The sequence below is a fragment of the Macaca mulatta genome, chromosome 1 (genome assembly GCF_049350105.2).
Source record: "Macaca mulatta isolate MMU2019108-1 chromosome 1, T2T-MMU8v2.0, whole genome shotgun sequence".
In the NCBI taxonomy this organism is placed as follows: Eukaryota; Metazoa; Chordata; class Mammalia; order Primates; family Cercopithecidae; genus Macaca; species Macaca mulatta.
In genome coordinates, this window is record NC_133406.1 from 204,859,878 (window position 1) to 204,879,493 (window position 19,616).

Here is a 19,616-nt window from a genome sequence, read left to right on the forward strand (position 1 = left end):
TAAATACATATACTATCTATTCAAGGTATATTTAGAGGTTGGACAAACTAGCATAAAGTCTCAAGTTACAGAATTTATACTCTGGGTCATAATGTTTCTAAAAATACGAAACCATTCACCTATTAGAAACTAGTAACATCTGAAATATACTTAACATACATACTCTTTTACCAAAAGCTTACTTTCAATCAAAATCATTTAATAGGGGGAAAAGAAGGAAGGAAAGAATCTCCTTCCCCTACTTGTCCCCCAACACAAAACGGAGTGAGGAAAGGACAAAAAAAGCAATGGACAGAAAATCTAAAGAATAAATTTGTAGAAAGGTTGACCCACAAAATGATTCACCAGCATTTCCTGGATATTGTGCCTAAGAGGACTCCAACTAAAGGGGCAATTGTTTGGCTATGTCTTTCTACTATGATGATTAATGCCTTAGTGCCAAATATTTGTTCATGTGGCATGTGGACAAGAAAAACTTCATGCATGTTAATTTAAGTATTAAAAAATTTAAGTCACTAAGAAGAGAATAACTATGACTTTATAGAAGGCAACAATATTTTTTTTTTTTTTTGAGACGGAATCTTACTCTGTCGCCAGGCTAGAGTGCAGTGGCATGATGTCGGCTCACTGCAACCTCTGCCTCCCGGGTTCAAGAGATTCTCCTGCTTCAGTCTCCCGAGTAGCTGCCTGTAATCCCAGCACTTTGGGAGCATCACTCGAGCTCAGGAGTTCAAAACCAGCCTGGGCAACATAGGGAGACTTCGTCTCCTGTAAATAAAAATTTTTTGGCCGGGCGCGGTGGCTCAAGCCTGTAATCCCAGCACTTTGGGAGGCCGAGACGGGCAGATCACGAGGTCAGGAGATCGAGACCATCCTGGCTGACATGGTGAAACCCCGTCTCTACTTAAAAAAAAAAAAAAAAAAAAAATTTTTTTAAATGATCTTGGTGTGGTGGTGCCTGTAGTCCCAGCTAGGAGGCTTAAGTGGAAGGATCACTTGAGTCCAGGAGGTTGAGAACGCAGTGCGCTATGACTGTGCCACTGCGCTTCAGAGCCTGGGAGACAGATTGAGACCCTGACTTTTTAAAAAAAGAAATAAAACAATTTAATATTTTGGATAAGTTAAATTAGACATAACTGAACCACTGCATTCTGTCCCTTAACTGTTTTGCTAATATTGAAAAGGAATTGTTAAGTTCTATCTAGTCCCTTCTAATGTCTAGAATTCCAGTTGTTGAAGCATAGGAACTGAGCCACCACACCAGTTTCAGAAGACCACCAAGTTTTAACTGACTAGTCATGCAGTAATACTGTAAAAACTGAAGACAAAAGCAAGTCAGCTGAAGAAAATGGAATAAGTTTTGAAGATGTTGACATTAAAGCAAAGCAATATTATTAACAAAGTATAAGGCTGATTTATGCCATTTTTAGAATCCCAAACAAGTCCTACAGTTCCTATGAAAACTTGGGCCGGGTGCGGTGGCTCACGCCTGTAATCCCAGCACGTTGGGAGGCCGAGGCGGGTGGATCACCTGAGGTCGGGAGTTTGAGACCAGCCTGACCAACATGGAGAAACCCTGTCTCTACTAATAACACAAAATTAGCTGGGCATGGTGGCACATGCCTATAATTCCAGTTACTCAGGAGGCTGAGGCAGGAGAATCACTTAAACCCAGGAGGCAGAGGTTGCAGTGAGCAGAGATTGTGCCATTGCACTCCAGCCTAGGCAACGACAGCAAAACTCCATCTGAAAAAAAAATAAATGAAAATACTACTACTACTAAAAAAAAAAACTCGGCCGGGCGTGGTGGCTCAAGCCTGTAATCCCAGCACTTTGGGAGGCCGAGGCGGGTGGATCATGAGGTCAGAAGATCGAGACCATCCTGGCTAACATGGTGAAACCCCGTCTCTACTAAAAAATACAAAAAAAAAAAACTAGCAGGGCTTGGTGGCGGGTGCCTGTAGTCCCAGCTACTCGGGAGGCTGCGGCAGGAGAATGGCGTGAACCCCAGAGGCAGAGCTTGCAGTGAGCTGAGATCGCGCCACTGCACTCCAGCCTGGACGACAGAGCGAGACTCCGTCTCAAAAACAAAACAAAACAAAACAAAAAAACAAACAACAACAAAACTCAAAAACATGATAAAATGATTAAAATTTTAATGAGAAAAATTAAAAAACTTCCCACTTGGAGACATTTAAATTACAAATCTAAATTACTGGTACCGGCAAAAAAATGTAAGATAAAGCAACCTAAAGACGGAATGTAATTAAGGGATGTCAAAAGAATCGTTAAAACCAGAATGTACCACACCAATTTATGATATCTATTTTTCTCACAAACTTAATACAATGAGCACATACATATGAAATTCTATGCTATACAACTTTATATACACATATATAATACACAAATTCTCCTTTACCCACCCCTCCACCAAAAAAAAAAAACCCAAAAATGTTAGGCAGGAGAAAGAATAAATGTAATAAACAATTCTGCTCCGGCAGGGCACAGTGGCTCACACCTGTAATCCCAGCACTTTGGGAGGCTGAGGAGGGCGGATCACAAGGTCAGGAGTTCAGGACCAGCCTGGCCAACATAGTGAAACCCATCTCCACTAAAAGTACAAAAAATCAGCTGGTCGTGGTGGCAGGCACCTGTAATCCCAGCTACTCGGGAGGCTGAGGCAGGAGAACTGCTTGAACCTGGGAGGCGGAAGCTGCAGTGAGCGGAGATCGCGCCACTGCACTCCAGGCTGGGCAACGGCGCGAGACTCAAAAAAATTCTATTCCTTTTACTTAATATTTTTACCACAACATCATTTCCTTGTAACTCATCTGGCATACTAAAAAAACTTGAATTGACCTTCCTCAAGCTCCAGATCTTTACTTAGATTAACTAATGCCTTTTTATTTTTATTTATTTTTTAGATACATGGTCTCACTATGTTGCCCCGGCTGGAGTGCAGTGGCTATTCACAGGCACAAATACAACACACTGCAATCTTAACTGCTGGGCTTAAGTAATCCTCCTGCCTCAGCCTTCAGAGTAGCTGGGACTACAGGCCCATGGCCCAGCTTAATAAATGCCTTTTTAAAATGTAAATATCTACCAGAAGGGTCAGCATTACCCTTCACTCAAATCTACACATTAATGACCCAGTTTTGAGAAAAAAGAAAAAGGGAATCTCCATGAGAGTACAGCATGAGTCAGTTAAGTCCCCATAAGTGGATGATGGCTCACAGAAAGATATAAAAGACAGTGAAGGGAGACCAAGACCAAGACTAGCCTAAGATCCTAGGAGATAAGAGTAGGGCACTGAAAAACCCATGTTCCAGTATAACAGCCCTCTAGAACATCCAGTTTTCTTTCCTGTCCCCTATCATCACACTCATGCCATTTTATAAGCATTTCATTCACTTTACTGAGTATTATGTGCCAATCACTGAGCTGACATGGGGTGACAAAGATGACATAAAACACTACTTTTCATGAAGGGGTTATACTGGGGAAAGGGAGAAAAATAACCACAATGCACTAAAAACGCCATAATGGAAGCATACACCAAGTACTACTAGGTCACAGAAGAGTAGGGCACTACTCTTTTGACTTGCGTTGTTCACTTTAGGAACATTCGCGTGTCAATCTGAAGTTTAGGAAAGAGGTAGAGGCAAGGGCAAGATTAGGAGTCATCTATCTATTCACAGATAGTATCTTAAAGTAGTATCTGATAACATGTTAAAATAAAAACCAACAACACCTATAGGAATGTTGTAATTAACATGTAATGCAGAGAATCTTCCCCTTAAGCCTGGTTCACACTCAATACACCTGGTTCTTCTCAACCATTATGCTTTTGTTACTGCTATCCTTCCTTCAAAAATAAATAAATAAACAAATAAAAAAATAAAATTATATGTATGTTATTTTTACTACAGCTAACCAAAATTTTACCAATTGTTTTAGATTAACTTCTCCTTTTACAAAATACTTCCTAATGACTACCAAGTCAGGATTCTGGAGTTCTGATTTCACCTTTCCTACTTGAAACGTGTGTTCTTGACTAAATCCCTTAACCTTTCTGGATTTCAGCTATAAATAAAAAGGGTATTGGATTAGTTAACTTCTTAAGAGGTTCCTCCCAACTGTAATACTCTAGGAGTCTTCCTGACCTCACAAAGAACTCTGCATTACATGTTAATTACAACATTCCTATAGGTATTGTTGTTTTTTAACATGTTACCACAAAGTCTTTTAGTGCTCATTCATTTTCAGGTATAGCAGAAATATTAACAATTAGGATGACAAGCCCAAGAAAAAGACCTTCGTATTTCTTAGGTATCTTATCTCCTCTACCAAATTACAAATTTCTTGAGAGAAACAACATTCTTTTTCTTAAATGTCTTAAATGAAGACTCTTAATAACATTTATTGAATAAGAAAAGTTTGGGATCATAGAAACCAAAATGCTAAACTGAATATCACATTTTTTTTTAAATGTGCTGTCTTTCCTTTTAAAAACAAAATCCAAACAGATAGTATATACCCAATCATAAATTCCTCTTATATTTCCTGTATTACCTAAACCACATCCAGGAATATAAATGGCATTTTGGGGAGGCGAGAGGAAGCTTACTGAAAGCAGGCTGATAAATCTTTATATACCATCTGTACTTATTCCTATATAATAGTAAGAAACAGTCGGGAATTGGGAAAGGAGAAAAGAAAACATGAAACCACTATTTCTATTCCCCACTGCTATCATCACCACCATCATCTTAAAGGGAACATTATGAAAGTGGTGCATAAGGTAGGTGAGGAGAAAAAAGCAAGCATGGACATATTACCTAACAGCAAGGAAAATGATGTGCTCATGATGTGCAGCCTGATTTCAGGAGCATGTAAAAATAACTTGGATCTTTTCTATTATCACAGGGAAAATGTGAGCTCATGTTATAATAAAATAATTTCAAAGATTTTTTCCCCACTATCACACCTCTCAAGTACAATCAATTTTAAAACAAATTACCAGATGTTCTTGGTCAAACTGTTACACACTGTAATTGTTATTCAGATACACAAGATAAACATGGATAATTACTAAGGAAAAAAACAGCAAAAGATCTTTGCAGTTTCATGATTCTTACCTGTTCACTCTCCTAGGACACTTGTCTGGTTTAATATCTACCTCATAGAGGTAGACATCAATCTTTGGGATTTCAACTTGAAAACAGTTAGCCAGAAGTTTAATGGGTTTGCCCATGGTGCCATAGCCAGGTCTTCTGGGCACCATGAGTAGGGGCTGGGCCCCAGCGGGTCCTGCCAGGGGAAGGGGAAAAACAAGAGTCACAGTTATAAGCTGTATTCCAAAGCCTTGTCGACCAGAGTATATTAGAATTTTAAGTACAGCTGATAATGGCTAAAACTTAGTTCTGCAAGATGACATCATTCCTAACACTTCAACTTCTATCACCCCAGATTTCCTCTCTTCATTAAAAATAAACACACAGAAAACTGTATGCCTCTGAAAAACTGTTCTGCAAAGGGCACAAACCAAGGTGACCATGAGCAAGCACAAGTCAGACCTAAAGAGTGTGAGACCAACAGCAAAGTAAAGTTAAAGAAAGTAGAAGAAAGGGCAGGGCATGTGGCTCATGCCTGGAATCCTAGCGCTTTGGGAGGCCAAGGTAGAAGGATCACTTGAGCCCAGGTGTTTGAGGCTACAGTGAGCTCATTTGGTGGAGATGAAACATCATTTCCACCAAAAAAATACAAAAAAAAATTACCTAGGTGTGGTTGTGCGAACCTGTAGCCACCAGCTACTTGGGAGGCTGAGGCAGGAGAATCACTTGAACTCGGGAGGTGGAGGCTGCAGTGAGCTGAGATCACACCACTGCCCTCCAGCCTGGGCAACAGGGCGAGACTCCGTCTCAAAAAAAAAAAAAAAAAAAAAAAAAAAAAACTCCGTCACAGAATGACAAACACTATATGATTTATATGATTCCACTTACATGAGGTACTTAGAGTAGTCAATTTCATAAAAAACAGGAAGTAGATGTGTGGTTGCCGGGAGCTGAGACATGAGCAAACAGGGCATTGTTAAATGGATATAGTTTCAGTTTTACAAAATGAAAAGAGTTGTGGAGATTGGTTGCACAACACTGTGAATGTACAGAACACTAGTGACTGTACACAAAAATAGTTAAGATGGTAAATTTAATGGTATGTATATTTTACATTTTTTATCAAACAATTTTAAAGAAAACCTAAGTGATATCCAGCATTAAATTTTTGAAGCTCAAAATACAGCTTTGTTAATCAAAATTCAAACAATAAATTAATAAATGACTATTATCTGAATAAACTAAAAATTACATTTAAAAAAATCTTAAAAGTACTCCAAATAAATTAAATCCACAATTTAAAATACTTCCACACACATACAAAAAGATTCCAGATCCAGATGGCTTCACTAGAGAATTATACCAAACATTTAAGGAAAAAAATAACACCAATATTATACAAACATTTCCAGAGAACAGAAAAAAAGTAAACATACCTCAATACAATTTATGATGCCAGAAAAATTCTGGTACTAAAACCTGACAAACACACTATAAAAAACGAAAATCATAAGCTAATCTAATTTATGAATATACATGCAAAAATCCTAACAAAATGTTAAATTAAATCCAACAATATATCAAAAGAATGAGTTTGTATCAGGAATAAAAAATTGCTCTAACTTTTTATTCAGTGTAGACAAAAATAGACTAAAATGCTGCCTGAATCATTTGTTTTTAAATTTTGCTTTGTGTTTTTTAAAAAAATCTCTTCAGAGGGCATAATCTTTCCTATCCTAGCCTGAGGTAATACTGTACAAATTCTGTACTAGCCCTTAGTACTGGCTCTGCCAATTATCTAATCATTTGACCATCACCAAATACTCTCCCTGAATTTTTTTCCTGATCTAAAAAATGAAAATACTTGACCTGCCTCCTTCTTATGAAACTTGTCAAGATCAAATTAGAAAAAGCACAAATTCTAAAATTTATCAAGTTCTGACTATGTCTCGGGCAACGTGCTAAATGCTTTTATTTTCCACCATGTCCGGCTAAGTTTTTGTATTTCTGACAGAGATAGGGTTTCACCACGTTGCCCAGGATGGTTTTGAACTCCTGAGAACAAGTGATCTGCCCACCTCGGCCTCCCAAAATGCTGGAATTACAGGCATGAGCCACCACGCCTGGCCTGCTAAATGCGTTTACATGCATTATCTCATTTAATCTTCATACCAACCCTATAAAGGAAGGAATCATTTTACAGACGAGGAAAACTGAAATAATTTGCCTAAAATTTTTATAGCTAATAAGAATTGGGATTGTAACCTGCCATGCTGGACTCTCTGTTCTGTTCCATTAGTCATTTCTTTCACCAATACCACACTATCTTGATTACAGCAGCTTTAGAGTAAGCCTTGAAGTTAGATAGTGTCAGCTCTCTGAGTTCTGAGTGAAAAAGTGTTATGATCTGATTTAAAAATGTTTTTTAAGTATCATTCCAGCTGCTGTATGAAAAATTATACGTAAGGGTACAAGCAGGGAGACTAGTCAGCAGGCTATGTGGCTGTCTAGGTGAAAGATAATGTTGGCTAGGATTACAGTAGTACAGTTAGGGGAGTGATATGGATGTGGAAAACATTCAGAAGGTAGGCCTGACAGGAATTGTTAAATGGACTAGATATGGGGTATGAGGAAAAACATTCTCAGGGATTTCTGGTCTGTACAACTGAAAGAACAGAAGAGTCATTTACTGAGATAGGAAAGACTCAGTGATAGTAGCAAGTTTAGAGAGGAAACCAAGAGGATTTTAAGGACATGCTAAATTTGAGGTGTCTACAAGTAGATGAATAGTAAGCAGTTAGATGAGTGTGGAGTTCAGGGGAGAGGTCCAGGCTGGAGGTGTAAATGTGGGTGTCCTCAGCATATAAATGTTATTTAAAACCACTGGATTAGAGATCAGACTCTAACATGGATACAGAATACTAACCCCTAGGATACTTCCAATATTTAGAAATTAGGGAAATGAAAACAGCAAAGGAACTGGAAAAGTAACAGCCAACAAGGTTAGAGAAGGACCTGGAGAGAGTGGTATCCTGAAAACCAAACGGGGAAAATTGTGTTTCAAGAAGAAAATGTCATTAGATGTGGATGAAATAAAATGAAGATTTGGGAACTACTGGGTTTAGCTAAGTCTTTGTTGACCTTGATAAAAACAATTCCAGTGAAGTGCTTGGGACAAAAAACCAACTGTAGTAAGTTCAAAAAGAACAGCCTGAATTTGATCAAGCCCTTGGATCCACTAGCAGTTTATAGGAAATTCAAAGGATTATGTTAAATTACATTGTAAAGATGGAACTAGCAAAATCCAGATGGTGAAAAATTCTAAAAGGACAAACAACCCATACGTTGCAGAGGAGAAAAACAAGGAGAGAAAACTTGCCGATTAAGATACTTAAAAGACATATCGATCAATCACAATGTGTAGAACTTACTTGGATTTTGAATCAAAAAATTTTTTTAGGCCGGGCGTGGTGGCTCATGCCTGTAATCCTGCACTTTGGGAGGCTGACGCGGGTGGATCACCTGAGGTCAGGAGTTCAAGACCAGCCTTGCCCACACGGTGAAACCCCGTCTCTACTAAAAATACAAAACTTAGCTGCGCGTCATGGCGCGTGCCTGTAATCCCAGCTACTCAGGAGGCTGAGGCAGAAGAATCGCTTGAACCTGGGAGGAGAAGGTTGTAGTGAGTCAAGATCATGCCACTGAACTCTAGCCTGGGCAACAGAGGGAGACTCCATCTCAAAAAAAAAAAAAAAATTTTTTTTAAGGCAAACAGTTTAAAAAATAATACGTGAGACAAGTAAAAATTTGAACAATGATTAGAACATTTTATGAGTGATTATTCTCATTTTGCTGTGATAACGGTACTGTATATTTTAAGAGTCCATAACTTTTATAGTTACTACTAAATACGAATAAAATCATATTATGTCTAGAATATACTTCAAAAATATAAAGGAGGGAAAAATAGAAGAGATGTGATTGGACATGGGTTGATGACTGGGTTTGGGTGGTGGGTACAATAGAGTTTATTATACAGTTCTGCCTATTTGTATACATCCTAAAATCTCTATAGTAAAATATCATTAAAAAAAAGAGAGAAATGGCCATTTCCTTTGCATGTGTCATCTCTTTTCACTATCCTATTGTACAGATAAGAAAATTAAGGTTAAGGAAGATTAAATGCACTGCCCAAAGTAGCAGTTAACTTTTTCTGATAGACTTTATTTTTTAGAGAGGTTTTAGGTTCACAGCAAAATTGAACAGAAGGTAGAAATTACCCATATGTCCCAGGCCTCCTGCCCCCACACAGGCACAGACTTCCCACTATCAATATCCTCTACAAGAGGAGTACATTTGTACTCAAACCTACACCGACACATCATTAATAAATTTCAGTTAATTTAAGAGCCAGGATCTGTCTCTAAAACCCATGCTTTTTACACTATATCACACTGTCAATTTTTCCTCCACTGTCATTATTTTACCTTGTGTTTTTTAAATAATTTGGCACAAAGGGAAATTCTGTTGCATAATAAGCAATGAACAGAACTCTATAGATACTAATCAAGTTTAGTATCCAGAAGATATTTTAATGTAAATTAGCAGATGAAACAATTCTGTCAATATAATGAATTATACTTCCAATGAAGCATATTTTAGTTATTTAACAAATACACGTACTGCCCACTAGATTTGAAAATATAGCTACACAGAAATATAAAGCACTATGTGGACTTCCTCTCTATATCAAACTTTTCTTTCAGCAGCTATTGTATGTACTGGATAGTAACTAACCAAACTAAATTTCAAACACAAAACCATACATTTTCAAAGCATGTGTCCATGTTGTTCACTCTTCTAGTAATCCAATATGTATCAGTTGGAAAGTCTAAAGCTAAACAATAGCCTACAGCAAATGTGACTGATGAAAAACAAGCAGTGAATAAATCAAAATCAACTATAACATATACTATAGCCAATTACCAAATTATAGCTATTCACTGGGAATGTTTTCTTTAATATTCATGGAATACCTATTTCAACAATTCTACTTCTAAGAATTTATCCAAAAGCAAGCACTGGACCAGTATACAAAGACATATGTACTAGAATACTTACAAAGTTTTAGTCATAATAATAACAAACTGGAAAAAATCTAAACCACTATCAATGAGACTGATCAATATACAGATAAAATTAAATGCTATGTACTCAGTATAAATAATTATACTGTTATACAGATGTAAGTAATGATATGGGAAAGATGACGTATTACTAAGTGGAAAAAGTAGGTTAAAAACAATTCGTATGATAAATAGACAGACAGATGGATCTCTGGGAAGATATATAAGAAAGAGTTAACTATGGTTTTATCTGGAGGATAGGATCATATTTTCATCTTCTATTTGAGACATTCTTATTTTGTTTGTTTTTTAAAGTAATAAACATGTGGTTATTATTTTATAATCAGAAAAAGAATGCATTTTTGGGCCAGGCGCGGTGGCTCACGCTTGTAATCCCAGCACTCTGGGAGGCCAAGGAGGGTGGATCACCTGAGGTCAGATCTGGTTCAAGACCAGCCTGACTAACATGGTGAAACGCCATCTCCACTAAAAATACAAAAATTAGCTGGACATGGTGGCGGGCACCTGTAATCCCAGCTACTAGGGAGGCTGAGGCAGGAGAATCGCTTGAGCCCCGGAGGCGGAGGTTGCAGTGAGCCGAGATCATGCCACTGCACTCCAGCCTGGGTGACAGAGCAAGACTCCGTCTCAGAAAAAAAAAAAAAAAAGGAATACATTTTTGTTTTGTAAAAAGAAATATACTCTGTTGATCTCAAAATATAACTTAATGAATTCTCTCTGATTTTATACGTGTTAAGTCTGCAAAGCTAAGTAGTAAACAGCATGGAACTTCAGGAACCTCCTACCTGCTAATTCCACTTTTTCATTCAATGAATCTGTCCAAACATACTGCACTTATTACTAGGCTCACTACAATTAAATAATCACTTATAGAACATTCAGCCAGTTGAAGGTTAAGCTTATCAGATGGCAGCAGGGAAACAATTTATTTCTTTTTTTGAGACGGAATCTCACAATCTCGCACTGTCGCCCAGGCTGGAGTGCAGTGGCGCGATCTCGGCTCACCGCAACCTCCGCCTCCCAGGTTCAAGCACTTCTCCTGTCTCAGTCTCCCAAGTAGCTGGGATTACAGGTGCATGCCACCATGCCCAGCTAATTTTTGTATTTTTAGCAGAGACAAGGTTTCACAATGTTGGTTAGGCTCCTGGTCTCGAACTCCTGACCTCGTGATCTGCCTGCTTCGGCCTCCCAAAGTGCTGGGATTACTGGTGTCAGCCACTGCACTCGGCTGGGAAACAATTTTTTTTTGAGATGGAGTTTCACTCTTGTTGCCCAGGCTGGAGTGCAATGCTGCAACCTCAGCTCACTGCAATGTCCGCCTCCTGAGTTCAAAGGATTCTCCTACCTCAGCCTCCTGAGTAGCTGGGATTACAGATGCCTGCCACCATGCCCAGCTAATTTTTTGTATTTTTAGTAGAGACGAGGTTTCAACATTTTGGTCAGGCTGGTCTCGAACTCCTGACCTCAGGTGATCCACCCGCCTCAGCCTCCCAAAGTGCTGAGATTATAGGAGTGAGAAACAATTTTTAAAAGGCTTGTTTCTCACTCCTATAATCTCAGCACTTTGGGAGGCTGAGGCGGGTGGATCACCTGAGGTCAGGAGTTCGAGACCAGCCTGACCAAAATGTTGAAACCTCGTCTCTACTAAAAATACAAAAAAGGCATTTCCGGGCCGGGCGCGGTGGCTCAAGCCTGTAATCCCAGCACTTTGGGAGGCCGAGACGGGCGGATCACGAGGTCAGGAGATCGAGACCATCCTGGCTAACACGGTGAAACCCCGTCTCTACTAAAAAAATACAAAAAACTAGCCGGGCGCGGTGGCGGGCGCCTGTAGTCCCAACTACTCGGGAGGCTGAGGCAGGAGAATGGCGTGAACCCGGGAGGCGGAGCTTGCAGTGAGCTGAGATCCGGCCACTGCACTCCAGCCTGGGCGGCAGAGCGAGACTCCGTCTCAAAAAAAAAAAAAAAAAAAAAAAGGCATTTCCTCCCTTGAAAATAAAAGGGGACATTTCCCTTGTTATTAGCAAGAACCCATTTTGCAATCTATTCTTTCACCATTTTTAAAGTTCACAGAAATACTATGTCTCTCTCATATTGTTAGAAGATTCAGAAATCAGTTAAAATTACCAAGTATTAGTAATGACTCAAAAGTAGTATTATGTAAGCCTACAACTGAGAACATATTCTCATAAAATTTCTTCCACAAATGAAAAACCTAAAAATATGGGTGGGCATAGTGGCTCACTCCTATAATCCCAGCATTCTGGGAGGCTGAGGCAGGAGGATCACTTGAGCCTAGGAATTCACGACCAGCCTGTGCAACATAGTAAGACCCCGTCTCTACAAAAAACATTTTTTTAATCTAAAAATATCTCACATCAAAAGATTGTAGATACCATGTTCTGATTTCCCAAGAACTTGACAATTTGGAAATGATGTATAAAATAACTGGCTGACGTAAAACAAGGAATTCTAGGCCAGGTGCAGTGGCTCATGCCTGTAATCCCAGCACTTTGGGAGGCCGAGGCGAGTGGATTACCTGAGGTCAGGAGTTCGAGACCAGCCTGGCCAACACGGTGAAATCCCGTCTCTATTAAAAATACTAAGCCGAGATCCTGCCATTGCACTCTAGCCTGGGCGACAAGAGCAAAACTCTGTCTCAAAAAAAAAAACAAAAAACAAAGAATTCTTCATTTCCTTAAACTGACATTTCAGACTAATGCACACAATTTTTTATTGTAACCAAACCACAAAATGCCCACATTTTAATGTATAAGAGAATGCATCAGTTGTGTGACAAGGTTTTGCTGAATCTCAATAGTTTTTTTTTTTTTTTAAGCAGTGGCTAGCCAAAGAAAGTCATTAATATTAACACAGATAATGGCAGAACACCACAGAAACTCCAAATACAGAAAGGCTGTTCATGTATCCTAACAGCATAACCATTATGGCTGAAAAACCACACAATATTCTTTCTCACATCTGTTTTGTTAATGAGCCAAGAATGAGGGGTCTATTCAGTATCCAAGACAACTGAATTAGAAGGTAGGAATGTCTGGTAAATGCTGTTCATCTCAACAGTCTGAGAATAAACAGGTCTGAAAAGGATACTGATCTTAAATAATCTTTTTAGTTTTACCTTCCTGAAAACAGAATTATCACTTTGGTATTTTTTTCCCTACCCATTAGCAACAACAAAAACTTATAAATTACTTTCTAAGATTCTACCTCTAATTACTGTAAGATAATATGTTTTGATAGATTAATATTTTAATTCATCTTTCAGGTAGACCCTCAAGTATTTTAAGAATATAGAAACCAGTGTGAAACTAGATGGCTATATTATAAAGCAAAATGGTATTCAACTAGAATCCATCAGCTTAGACAATTTGGCAAGAATTCTACTCTGAGCCAGGGTTTTTCCATATACAACAGAGAATTCTTCCAGGAAATGTCCCCTTTACAGGGCCCCAGGCCTCTTTGCATACTGTCAGGCCAGGCAGTAACTAAAAAACGCAATGTTCCCATTGGAAGATATAAACTAACATAAATTAATTCTAAATTACCAACTTATTATATACATTTCTCCAAAAAAGCAAAATAAGGTAGCATCTAGATATCTTTTCATTCATTCTAATGGCTTTCCTAAATAACTTAATTCCTTAATTTTTAAAAAACTAAACAGATTAGTTTAGAATTTGGTTTAAAAATGTAAAGAATGGTTATATGAGGCTGACAGAATCATGGGTAATTTTTAAAATGTCTTCATGTTAACTCAATTACATTTGAAGGTTATCTATGTTTTTTCCCTTAAGTATTTGTTTAGAAGAAAAAAAAGTTATTTTATGTCTCATTTTCTATTTTTCCTCGGAGTCTCTTTCAATGACAGAGAAGAAAAATTCTAAACCAAATATCAAAACAATCTTGCACATTTTTATAAGTCCCACTGCCAGTCAAGTTCAATAAATATATATTTTTTAAGTCATAATGGTCACTCCAGGGCAGCACAAGCCAAAATTTAAGTGACAACCCAGTAGAAAAACCTTTATCATTTTCAAAATTCATGCCCACAGACAGAGCAGTAATTTGATTTTTTTTCTCCAAGGCAAAGAACTACAAGTGAGAAAATTTATATAATGACAAAAACATTTCCCAAAGTTATTAAAGAAGATTGTTTTCTGGGAGGCCGAGGCAGGCAGATCACCTGAGGTTAGGAGTTCAAGACCAGCCTGGTCAACATGGCGAAACCCCGTCTCTACTAAAAATACAAAAAATTAGCCGGGCACGGTGGTGTGCACCTGTAATCCCAGCTACTCGGGAGGCTGCGACAGGAGAATCACTTGAACCCAGGAGGCAGAGGTTGCAGTGAGCTGGTATTACGTCACTGCACTCCAGCCTGGGCGACACAGCGAGCGAGACTCCATCTCAAAAAAAATAAATAAATAAAAAGAAGATTGTTTTAAATAGTAAATTTGGACCCTGATGGCATTATATATTTTAGTAGGTATTTTTAACCCATAATTTTTATCTACATCATTCATATCCCAATCTTGAATTAATTCTAGCTTCCCATATATGCAACTTTTACTCCTTTGGAACTTGGTTCCAAATAACTTTTTAAAAACTTTTATTATTAAATAAGCACAGAACTCTAAAACAACTATTTTCAGACATGAATTTAAAAGTACAAATAAGAAAGAAACAGTCTATTCACTTTTGCAAGACTGTATAAAACTTCCACCAAACATCAATTTGCATGTCATTAATTTAAGGTAAAAGTAAATGTTTTTCTTCCATTATAAAGTGTAGTTCCTCTGTCCTAAACGCTAGTCTAACATTATCTGAAAACACAGACTAGAATAGTATGGACCTAAAAAATGAGTACTCAGGAGAAGTAATATCATCAAGCATCTCTGCCGCTCCCTATTTCCATCTTATTTAGAACTGAAACACAACCTATACTCTTAGTTCAGCAGTAATTAGACCACAGAAAATGGTGTTTCATCAGATGTTCTCCTAACTAGTCACAGACACAGACGTTAAACTGTTGATTAATTTTTAACTAATTGAGCCTTTTCTTGTTAAATCAAAGTTCTGATGGTACTAAATCAGTAGACTGCACAAGATATCCTTAAAAAGCATTCAAAATATTTCATATGAAAGAACGAATACTAACTTATATGGTATTTGTATTTGAGGTTCCCTAATGTAAATAAATTTAACAGTTTTCTATGTATCCACCGAACAACTAGAATTTAAAATATCCTATCACAAGATGATTCCTGAGAATCTCCACACAAAAGAAAAACTTATGATAGAACTGGAGAGCCAAGATTCAATATTGACTCAATAGACTTTTTGAGAACATTTATACTAAAATTTTAAAATCAAAATATATGTCAAATTATGAATTTTTTTTTTTTTTTTTTGAGATAGGGTCTTGCTCTGTCACCTAGGCTGGAGTGCAGTGGCGCGATCATAACTCACTGCAATCTCTGCCTCCTGGGCTCAATCCATTCTGCCTCAGCCTCTCAAGTAGCTGGGACTACAGACATGTGCCACAATTCTCGGCTAATTTTTCTGCTTTTTGGAGAGGCAGGTCTCACTATGTTACCTAGGCTGGTCTCCAACTGCTGGGCTCAAGGGATCATCCTTCCTCAGCCTCCCAAAGTACAGGCATGAACCACCACACCCAGCCTAAATTATGGATTTAAAATTTAGTTGCACAGCTATGCTTTCAACTTTACACTAAGCATACCAATTATATATAAGTCTCAGGAATAATGAAAATTTTGTTTTTGATAACGTCAATCTTGAGCCAAAGTATAGCTTATCTTCATTAGGCTACCTTCAATCACGTATAAACTGTACTGAAGAAAAAACTTTACTTTTCAAGAGACCCAAGCATACAGTTGATAATCTAACTACACACTTGCCCAAATGTGAAGACAGCTAAATGGGTATCTATTTCAGCAACGGGACACCCAAAAAAGAAGAGGTAAAATGTATTTTCTGAGCCTTACTTGGCTAGTTGTACCAGTTGACTAGGTGGTTTGATGTTAACAAATGTTTTCTAAGACAACGTCCATATATATGGGCACAATATCATATGAAAAACCCTAAGGAGATAAAGCAAAAACTTTAAAACTTTTTTGAAATATCTTTAAAAGTTTTAGGATGATTAATAAAGGGTCTGACTTTCATGATTTGTTTTCCAGACTTGACAACAGGACAGTTATGTACAAAGATCACCTGTGGTCCCAAATAATGACATTTCCTGTGCAGTAAAACAGCAGTATGGTAATTTTTTAAAAAGGGCAGGACAGTTTCAGAAATACACAAATCAAAACTGAATAAGAATCTAAATCTTTTCACAATCCAGACAGACTTTCTGTTTTTAAGACGATATGGGGCAAGGCGAAACAATGGAGCACGAAAAAAAGGTATAGTAGAAATTGATTAGAGAAACTTCCATGTAACAAAATTTGTTTAAAAAAATTTTTTTAACTCTGCCCATCTCACCTCCCCAGTTTGAGTGCTTTTTTGCATCCACTTGACACTTAATACTCAATCTATTCAACAAAGTTCTTAGCTATCATTATGTCACTGGTTTCTTTTACATAAGTTTTTCTTATATCAAATTGGCAAAAAGAGATATGGAATTCAGGAACTTGTAACACCATTAGTAACAAGACAGTCCCGCAAATATTTTGAAAATTAATTTACGAACTTGTGATCGTCTGAAGCATACTTTCAAATTTAAAATGCCAAGCATGATCACTTGTTAGGCAAACCGTTATGCAACACCTTTCTGTCCCTGAATTAATTACTTTAGAACCATAAAGAGTACTTTTCCTTTTTTAAGGACAAGTACTAACCATGTTGCAATTTTCTCTTACGACTGCAAGACTGCTTTCTTCCCCGCGAAGATAAAGCAGTTTTCTTAAATTCCAAATTTCCAGGAATATGACAACTACTTCTCTAGGGAATAGAGAATGAAACAAAAAATGCTGTCAGCAATTTTAAGATCCACCTCCTCGTATAAGCAGTGATCCAGGCTGCTATGACATTTCCAAGCTCCTCAGAAACTATCTACCATGCTGCCACAAACAACAGAAAAGAACTCGAGGGTGGGAGCAATGCCGTGTTGAATTTAACATTGCACCAACACCTCCTTCGAACTTAATTTGAAGTTATCCGTTATCTCAGTGTATCTTCACAACTACCCTAAGAGGTAGGTAAGGGAGCTGGCTGGCTGCCCAGCCTCTACGGAGCACACAAACTGGCTAAAGGACAAGAACTCCAACTAGACAATGGCAAACCATTCTAAAGTCTAGAAAAAGGGTACTCCAGCAAAGAGTAATACCGCTTAGATAACCCCAAACTTAAATCCTCCAAGCGTTTCCCCGGCTCGCAGTTTCGCCGACTCAGGGGCCCCCGGGGAACTGCGGCTGGGCTGCGCGGAGATCGCAGGGGAGCAGGGCGAGGGGCGGGAGACCAGGGGATGCCCGCCCGACGCTCACCTCGCGCACCTGGGCCGGCCGGGAGAAGCAGGGAGACTCAGAGGACAGTAGCTTGGTGACATCCCCTACCTGGCCCAGAGACTCTGACTCACCTGCGGAGCCGATTTCCATTCATGGAGCTGGGGGGAGTGCTTCGAGGGAGAACGGAGCCCGCCACTGGGGGCAAGGAGGCGGCCCGGGGGGCGACGCCGCGCGACGGACACTCTCACTCGGCCCCGAGGCGGGGGCGGCGACGGCTTCCCCTGAGCAACCGCACTCCGAAAGCTCTGGGCCGGAAGAGTCGCGGACGGAAAACGGCACGGGACTAGGCGAGAGGAAGGGGAGACGTGAGGCGCGGACACAGGGGAGTCCCGTCCGGAAGTTGCATCGCCCGCGGCCGCCGACGCTCCCACCGCTCCTCCACGACTGCGGGCCACCGCCGCCGACCTGCCCGGGGCCGCCCCGGAAGCCCGCCGGCGTCAGTTCCGCTGCCTGGCTTGCCCGGCGTCCTCGCCTCGCCTCTGGGCCCCGAGCCGTGCCGGAGCGACGTCGGGGCGGGAGCGGCCGGCGCGGAGGACGCCGGGGAAGCGTCCGGGAGCCGGGCCACATGCGGCGGGCTCGGCCGTCCCCCGCGGGGCAGTGCTGGCTGGAGACAACCCGAAGGGGCAGGACTCCTCATGCCGCACGAGTGGGGGAGGTGCCTGTCTGCGGCGACGTCGCGGCTGGCGGCGGGGCTTACCTGAGGAGTAGCCTACCTGGAGCTGGCGGGTGAAGGACCCAAGCCTGCCGCGGAGGCCCCGAGCCGAGACCGCTGGGGTAGGGCAACCCTCCTTCCTGAGCCCCCGCCACGCCCAGTCCGAGCCGCCCCACGCGCCGCCTCCTCACAGGCGGTCAAGTGACCACCGCAATTGACCTAACTCCTAGACTGCTTTAACGACCATTTTTAGGATTAAAAAAAATGTATTATAGTTTGGAAAAGATGACTAACGAACAGGACACTACACAAACAGATCGAGTAATTTCCATGTTTAAAACTCTTTAATAGCGCCTCGTCACACTTCGAAAACCTAAACTCCTTTCCAGGGTGAAAACGCACGGCGTAAACGGTCCCCGCCTGTGCTACAGCTGTACTGCTCGGCTTCCAATTCCCCCCAACGGGCCAAGCGCTGCTTTTTTCTGACTTGGGGCTTCTCTGCTTTTGGTTCCCTTGGCCAGGAACCCTCTCCTCTCCACCCTCCCTTTACTCCCCACCCTGCAGTTTCTTTTTACGTCTCAACGGAAGACATCTGAGACGCCTTTTCCGGACCACCCATGGTGGGGCACCTGTTAGTCTACTACAGTATTGCCTTGGTAGCCCTTTGCCCAGTCTGTTATTTACTACTTGTGTGCCCCCCACCCCACTTGAATGTCAGGCAAATAGTAGGTCCCTAATAAATATTTGTTGCCCTAATGAAACATGATACTATTTTATTCAGGCTGAGGAATGATTCATAATTTCTCCCCATGTCCTTATGCTTCAGTAATACGGTTTAGTTTTTTTTTTTTTTTTTTTAATCAAAATAATTTTTTAAAGAGGAAAAGGAGAAAGAATATCCTATCTTCAGTTCCCCTCACTGTGGGACTTTGGATCAGTCACTTGATCTCTTTGGGCTTCAATTTTCTTATCTGAAAAATTGAGAGAACAGTATGTACCTTACACAGTTGTAAGGTTAGGGAATGTACATAAAGCACAGAGGAAACCCTCCCCAAATTTTAGTGAATAACAGAAGTATTTACCATTTTAAAGCACTTACCATATAATATTAAACACTTAATAAATGTATGGGACTCAAAACCACATCTGACTC

At 39.9% G+C, this 19,616-nt stretch overlaps 1 protein-coding gene across 5 annotated transcripts in view; it reads right to left on the reverse strand.

Annotated features, from left to right (window-relative positions):
• AGO3 (argonaute RISC catalytic component 3) overlaps positions 1–19,007 on the reverse strand; it is a 140,834-nt gene extending 121,827 nt beyond the window's left edge. For 3 of the 5 annotated variants that reach the window (XM_077963796.1, XM_028836031.2, XM_077963778.1), the window contains exons 1-2: positions 17,883–18,218; positions 5,145–5,316 (exon numbers count right to left, since the gene is read on the reverse strand). In XM_077963796.1, coding sequence (XP_077819922.1) covers positions 5,145–5,316; positions 17,883–17,901 — 191 coding nt within the window. In that variant the 5' untranslated portion in view covers positions 17,902–18,218. Of the gene's footprint in view, positions 1–5,144; positions 5,317–17,882; positions 18,219–18,524 lie in introns of those variants that run through there. The other 2 variants (XM_077963786.1, XM_015135284.3) reach the window with 1 other exon arrangement.
• Between the last annotated feature and the right edge of the window lie 609 nt (positions 19,008–19,616).